The following is a 7,219-nucleotide window of genomic DNA, read 5'->3' on the forward strand; positions in this document are numbered from 1 at the left end:
GGAAAAAATTCTTCCCGGAAAGGGTTGTCAAGCAGTGGAACAGGCTGCCCAGGGAAGTGGTGGAGTCACCATCCCTGGAAGGGTTTAGAAGGCATTTAGATGAGGTTCTTAGGGAAATGGCTTAGTGCTAGAGTTAGGTTATGGTTGGACTCAATGATCTTGAGGGTCCAACCAAAACGATTCTATCATGCCAGTGACAGAGTGGGTAAGGGTCTCGGCACCATCAGAGTTCAAGTGATAGCGCAGGTCCAGTCACTGGGACAGAACCAGGATATATGCCCCAGCTATAGCTACTGGGGGGAACCATGAGGAAAGCAAGTGAGTCTCAGAGCCTCACACGAAGCTGGACTGCAGGTCACAGCCATGTGCCTGGTGCTGCCTGCTGGGGACCCAAAGTGGCTGCACCGTTCAGAACACCAGGGAAAAGTGTTGGAGGTGGGGATGCAACTCCTTAAGTTGACCATGAGTCAGCACTGTGGCCTTGTGGCCAAGAAGGCCAATGGTACCCTGGGGTGCATTAGAAGGGAGTGGTTAATAAGTTGAGAGTGGTTCTCCTTTCCCTCTACTCTGCCCTGGGGAGACCACACCTGGAATATTGTGTCCAGTTCTGGCCCCCTCAGTTCCAGAAGGACAGGGAACTGCTGGAGAGAGTCCAGTGCAGGGCAACAAAGATGATTAAGGGAGTGGAGCATCTCCCTTATGAGGAAAGGCTGAGGGAGCTAAGTCTCTTTAGCTTGCAGGAGACTGAGGGGTGAGCTTATTAATGTTTACAAATATATAAAGGGTGAGTGTCATGAGGATGAAGCCAGGCTCTTCTCGGTGACAACCAATGGCAGGACAAAGGGTAATGGATTTGAACTGGAACACAAGAGGTTCCACTTAAATTTGAGAAGAAACTTCTCCTCAGTAAGGGTGACAGACACTGGACCAGGCTGCACAGGGGGGTTGTGGACTCTCCTACTCTGGAGACATTCAAAACATGCCTGGACACCTTCCTGTGTAACCTCATCTGGGAGTTCCTGCTCTGGTAGAGGGATTGGACTGGATGATCTTTCGAGGTCCTTTCCAATCCCTAACATTCTGTGATTCTCACAGACATGCACTAGTACAAATCAATAAGGAGCGTGCTTCTTCTCTTTCCTAATAACTGCTCCTGCTTTATTTACTTTCTTAAGAGCTATTTATGCTTTGTCCACCGAACTGACCACAGGGCTCCTCCGATGGCTCCTCCAGACCCGCAGACCAGGCCCAGCTCCGGCTGCATCCTGCAGGCCCAGCCGCTCCTAGGGCAGCCCTTGCGTCGGGAGCCCGCCCTCCAGGTGCCGCTGGGCGGCCACCCGTGCCCCGTAGAGAACGAAGCCCCAGGTGAGCAGCACCACGGCTGCCAGCACCTGCAGGACACACAGAACCGCGCGTTGATTGCGGGAGCCGGGATCCCTTCGCGAGCCCCCCGGCGTCCGCTGCCTCCACCCAGGGCCGCACCCCGCCCTGCTCCCTGCTGTCCCGGGCGGCACACCCGGGCTTGCCCCCCGCCAGGAGCCCCAGGCCAGGCCCCGCCACGCACCAGGTGGCAGAGCGGCCGCGGGTCCCGCCGCCCCGGCGGAGCCATTTCGGCGCCTCCTCAGGATCACTTCCGCCCTCCAGCAAGATGTCGCCACGCAGAGCGGAAGTGACGCCCAATGTAGGAGCCCGGGTTCCGCGCCCGGCAGGCAGCGCGGGGCCTGGCGCGGTCCCGCCGGCGGCGGGGGGCAGCGGTTCCCGTGGCAACGCGCGGCCGCCCATGGCGGAGCCGCTGGGGCGCTTGGCGGAGCGCAGCCGCCGCCGCCGCCGTCCGCCGGGGGAGGAGCGCAGAGAGGCTACCGGCTCCGGGCGTTGCTGCACGCGCCACCGGCTGAAGGCGGCCGCGGCCCCGGCACGCACGGGGAGCGAGGGCCCGGCAGCGGTGAGTGCGGGCGCGGGGGGCGGGAGCGGCTTCGGGCCTTTGCGGTGGGATGGCGGCGGCCTGAAGGAGGGAGCTGGGCGGGGAGGCGTCGCACCAGGGGCTGTGATTCCCGCCCCCCGTGTCTGTGGTTATGGCATCCCGGGCTGTGTGCATGTCCCCCCGGGCCGGCTTGTGCGTCCTCACCCGGGCCGGCGTGTCCCTGCGTGTCCTTGTGCGTGTCTGCGGCACCCCCGGTGTATGTGTGTGTGTGTGTCGCGGGCCTGCGTGTCCCTGTGCCTGTCTGTGGCACCCCCGGGGTGCGTGTGTGTGTGTCCCGGGCCTGCGTGTCCCTGTGCGTGTCTGTGGCACCCCCGGGGTGCGTGTGTGTGTGTGTGTGTGTGTCCCGGGCCTGCGTGTCCCTGTGTGCGTCCCCACGTCATGCCCGCTGTCCTGCAGGCGGTTAAGACCTGCTCCTGTGTTTGCTGCGATCAGTGGGCTAATGAGTTTTGAATTAGCACAGTGATTTACTTTCACTGAATTACAATGCCTTAGGATAATGCTGATACACAAAATAACTTTAAAGTAGGTGGATTTATTGCTAGCCATGCTCGACAGCCTGACTAGATACAAAAGCACCATGTGCCTGAGGATCATAGAATCATAGAAAGGTTTGGGGTGGAAGGGACCTTCAGAGCTCATCCAGTCCAACCCCTGCTGTGAGCAGGAACATCTTCACCCAGATCAGGTTGCTCACAGCCCCGTCCAGCCTGACCTGGGATGTCTCCAGGGATGGGGCATCCACCACCTCTCTGGGCAACCTGGGCCAGGGTTTCACCACCCTCGTTGTTAAAACTTTCTTTCTCATGTCTAACCTGAGAGGACGAGTATGGGAATGACACCTGACTCTGCTTTGGTCATAAAAGAAAATACTAGTTTAGGCTGGAGCACATCTCTGGAGTTTGTCTAGTCCAACGAGCTGTATGTGGTCCAGCATGAATGCCCAGTGAAATATGGACATAGGGTGCAGGAACATGACAGGTCCAGCAGAACTTGGAAACTGGTAGTTTAGTTTGAGTGTAATTACTTGTTTTGACTTGTTTTCTTAAAGGATAGAATTAACTGTTCTCATATTTTTCATTTGTAAACACAGGTCTCTTTTGGAAATATGTTTTGGAGGATGCTATATTAATTATAAACTTACTGACCATGTCAAAGCAGTTATTTATGAGTGAACCAGAAGACAGAGTCCTGCCTGCTACATTCATATGTGCCAGCATTATTCAAGCTCTGTTTAAAACTTGCACCTCTGAGGAAACAGGTCTTACTGTGAAAAGACACCAAGCAAAGTAGTTAGGTTGTGCTGCCTCTTTGACTGGTGTTATCTCAGTGCTAGTGCTGGGTTTTGCAACCTTAAAGGTGGCTGTTACAGGTTTCTGTATCTAGACTTTAACATTTTTGTCATTCTGAGATAGCAATGATCTTTTGTCTCTTTCTTCTGTAGAACATGACCTCAGCAACTAAGGAGTTTTCAGAAGAGAGCAACTTTTTGCCGAAAGCCAGCACAAGCAAGCTGCCAACAGATGCATCTCCTGACTCTAAATGCCCCATCTGCTTGGATAGATTTGATAATGTTGCATATCTAGATCGCTGCTTACATAGATTCTGTTTCCGCTGTGTCCAGGAGTGGTCAAAAAACAAAGCAGAATGCCCTCTCTGCAAGCAACCCTTTTTTTCCATTTTCCATACAATTCGTGCTGAAGATGACTTTAAGGAGTACATACTCAGCCGTACAGAAACGAGCTCTTTTGCCAGCCCCGATGGCCGGAGATTTCGTTACCGCACCACCTTAACAAGGGAACGCCGCACTGGTGGTTCCCCTTCCCGAAGGACGCTATCCCCTCCAGATAACGGGATATTGTTTGAAGGGTTGTCGAGCGAACCAGTGCGGCAGAGAGAGGGAGAGATTCAGCAGATGATGAGGAGGCTGGCATCGAGAAGGCAGGCTAGCGCAGAGGGCAGATCTCTGCGCCAGATTCAGGAGGAGGACATGATCAGCTTCCGCAGAGCTCTGTACCGTACTGGCGTGCGTATTCGCAGTATTCAAGATGGTGGCCGCTACCGAGACATTTCAGCAGAGTTTTTCCGCCGTAACCCTGCTTGCCTTCACAGGCTGGTTCCCTGGTTGAAGCGAGAACTTACAGTCCTGTTTGGTGCCCATGGATCTTTGGTTAATATTGTACAGCACATTATCATGAGTAATGTGACTAGGTATGATATGGAAAGTGAGGCTTTTGCTGACGATTTGAAGCCATTTTTGCTGAATCGGACTGAACACTTCTTACATGAATTCATCAGTTTTGCCCGTTGTCCTTTTAATTTAGAAGCATATGATCAACACGCCAATTATGACTGTCCTGCGCCATCATATGATGAAGGAAGCCACTCAAGCTCGTCAATTATTACAATATCTCCAGATACGACATATTCTCAAGGGCCAGATAACAGTTTATCTGTGACTGGTCTTGGTCAGGCACCCTGGGATGATGAAACTCCGGGGCCTTCCTACTCCATTTCAGAAGAGGCTTGTGCAACCATAGCTTCTCCTCTGGAGACATCAGGAAGTTCTGATGAGGACTCTGCTACAAAGAGTCAAAGAACCAAACTGCAGAATCAGTTACAGACTAATGCTGACTCAAATGACAGCGACTCTTCTTCGGACAGTTGTGTTATTGTTGGGTATGTTAAGCCATTATCTGAGAGGACACCTGAAGTGGTTGAACTGTCCTCAGACTCTGAACAGTCCATCAGGGAAGAGAAAAGGGAAGATGTGAAGGAACAGCAATCAATCCAGTGTCGCAGCTGGAGCGATAGCGAACCAAGCAGGAGTTTCTCACCTCATTCCCCCACATATAAGGAGGATGTAGGTAGTTGTAGGAGTTGCTTATCACCTGCAGTTGAGAAGACAGAGTCAAAAGATGACGAGAAGAATAAATGTAAGGTAAAAGATATGTCTCCACAGGACTTGAGCTGGAGCCCCTCTCTGGGGAGTGACACAGGAAGCTCCCCTTGGAACCACAGATTGTCTAGAAAGGGGAAGTCCAGGAGTCCACGATCATGTTCACGGAACAGTAGAGGCAGTCATGGCCATCGGTCTAGGAGGGAGCATCGTAGCAAAAGCCAACTTAAAAAGAGGCGATCGAGAAGCAGAGATAGTAGCAAACATAGAAGTAAAAGAAGCAGCAGGCGGTCTAGGGCTCATGACACCAGAGCCTCTGTAAAAAGCCAGAAAGTCTCCCTAAGTTGTGAGAGCACTCCATGCAGAGAAGTAAGCAGATCACGATCACGTAGCAAAGGCCATGGCAAAAGGAGATCAAGAAGTAGAGACAGTGATCGTTATTATGTAAGAGACAATTATCGAAGTAGATATGAGTGGGGTTATGCTTTCTGTAGTCGAAAGGTGTTTGGAGATGGCTATGAATCCTCCAGCAGGAGAAGGACTGAATCTAATGCTGTCTACTCAAGGCAATCTGCTAGTCCAGAATACAGGCTACGATCATTTATTGAAAGGACAGACCCACATAGCCAGAGGGGAGTCCGTAAGAGACACTGTTACTGTTATGAAAGATGCAGATCAAGGAGCCGATCAGGCAACAGGTCAAGGAGCCGATCAAGCAACAGGTCAAGGACCCCTTCTGGAGGAACTGACAGAACGAGAAGTGAAAAACCTGGTGGAAAAAGGAAGTACAAAACTCGCCACTTGGAGAACGCATTCACAGAGAGCACAGGCCTCGAAAGAGACAATGACTCCAAGAAAACTTTATCGAAATTCAGTGACTGCTACAAAACTGAAGATAGCCCTTCAGACAATCGAGCAAGCAGTGAGACAAAGCATAAGAAAAAGAAAAAAAAGATGAGGAGTCCGAGTGTGGAGATAATATATGAAGGAAAAGCAACAGACACAACAAAGCATCTTAAGAAGAAAAAGAAAAAGCATAAGAAGAAACACCGGAAACATCACTTGAGTAACTCGGCACATTCTTCCCCGGTGGTGATTACAATTGATAGTGATAGTGGCAAAGAGCCTGAAAGCACCGAATGTGACAGCAGTGTTACTTGGACAGGCACCACACAGATAAATGAGAAGGAAAATGAGTCTTCATCTTCATTCCTGGAAAGGACAGCATGTGAAGGTGTTTACGGAGTTGATGAGGAAGCTGGAGGAGCAGACGAAAATGACAGTGTTCCTACTAAAAGGGGTGACTTGGATAGAAATGCTGATGCTGAACTTCAAGAAACAGCAGCTGATCAGAGTCCTACCTTAGCGGATACCAGCAGTAACACCCCTCATGTAGAAACTATAACCAGCTGCACACAAGAAGCACCAGCAACACCTTCCAGTCAACTGCCTTCCCCCAGGATTTCCTTCCTAGAGTGTCCAGAGAGACAACCATTGATACTAAGACTGCCAAAGAGACTTGTCGACAGATCCTCTTGGTTTGGTTTCCCAGAAGAAAAAATGTAGCACACTTTCCATGGAACACTTCTTAAAGTAGTAAATTTGACTACTTTTTCCCCTTGAGAACAAAAACATCTGATGTGATTTGTCTGTGTGAAAAGATGTCTGGGAAATGTGTGAAGTCTTTGAATGTGTATGCACTTTTAAGTCAAAGAAGATAGAATATTGCTAATACATAACTCTTGCAGTTTCTCTGAAGACTATTCAAAAGTTGTAATTTCATAAATCTGTCCTGTATTCTTGTAGTATGTAAAATATATCCACAGAGTATTTCAAGGTTGTGTTTAAAACAACAAAAGAAGTGTCCAAACCAAAAGCCAGAAAATGGATTTTATGGGGATAGCTCTTAGAAAAATGAAATATTGCTTAGTTTTTAAGGTATTTTTTTTAGGCTGAATTTTACTTTATTTGAATCTGTTTGTTATAAACTGATCACTGCTGAAATGTAGTCAGTGATTCCCGTATAGATCTTCAACGGGACTTCCATTAATGTGAAAGTGACCTGTGTCAAAATCTGAATAAAGCAATAAGACTTTTTGTTATTGTTGTTAAAATTAATTTAAATGCATGGACTTTGCAAACAGAACATTTATCTTTCAGTTTTGGGTGGATGGATGGATGGATGGATGGAGAATTGGATGTTCATACTGTCAGGAGTGCTTCAGGTTGGAAGGGGGACCCCTGGAGGCCATCAGGTCCCAGCCTTCCCTGAAAGCAGGAACAATTTTGATCACAGTGTTTGGGACTTGTTCATTTTGAATATTCCCAAAGCCAGATGGCCT

The 7,219-nt window shown here is 49.7% G+C and overlaps 1 protein-coding gene and 1 long non-coding RNA gene across 2 annotated transcripts; one reads left to right on the forward strand and one right to left on the reverse strand.

Moving 5' to 3' along the window:
• Window positions 1-1,128: 1,128 nt before the first annotated feature.
• LOC139826442 (uncharacterized) lies at window positions 1,129-1,669 on the reverse strand. Its single transcript, XR_011736507.1, has 2 exons — window positions 1,565-1,669; window positions 1,129-1,391 (listed from the first exon to the last, which is right to left on the reverse strand). It is a non-coding gene; the product is annotated as an uncharacterized lncRNA (long non-coding RNA).
• On the forward strand, window positions 1,649-6,974 carry TOPORS (TOP1 binding arginine/serine rich protein, E3 ubiquitin ligase). The gene is made up of 2 exons (XM_065861653.2): window positions 1,649-1,942; window positions 3,423-6,974. Exons 1-2 carry the CDS (start codon window positions 1,649-1,651, stop codon window positions 6,441-6,443), a joined length of 3,315 nt encoding a protein of 1,104 aa, XP_065717725.1. The 3' UTR covers window positions 6,444-6,974.
• The last annotated feature ends 245 nt before the right edge of the window (window positions 6,975-7,219 follow it).

The sequence above is a fragment of the Patagioenas fasciata genome, chromosome Z, assembly GCF_037038585.1.
Source record: "Patagioenas fasciata isolate bPatFas1 chromosome Z, bPatFas1.hap1, whole genome shotgun sequence".
NCBI classification, from domain to species: Eukaryota; Metazoa; Chordata; class Aves; order Columbiformes; family Columbidae; genus Patagioenas; species Patagioenas fasciata.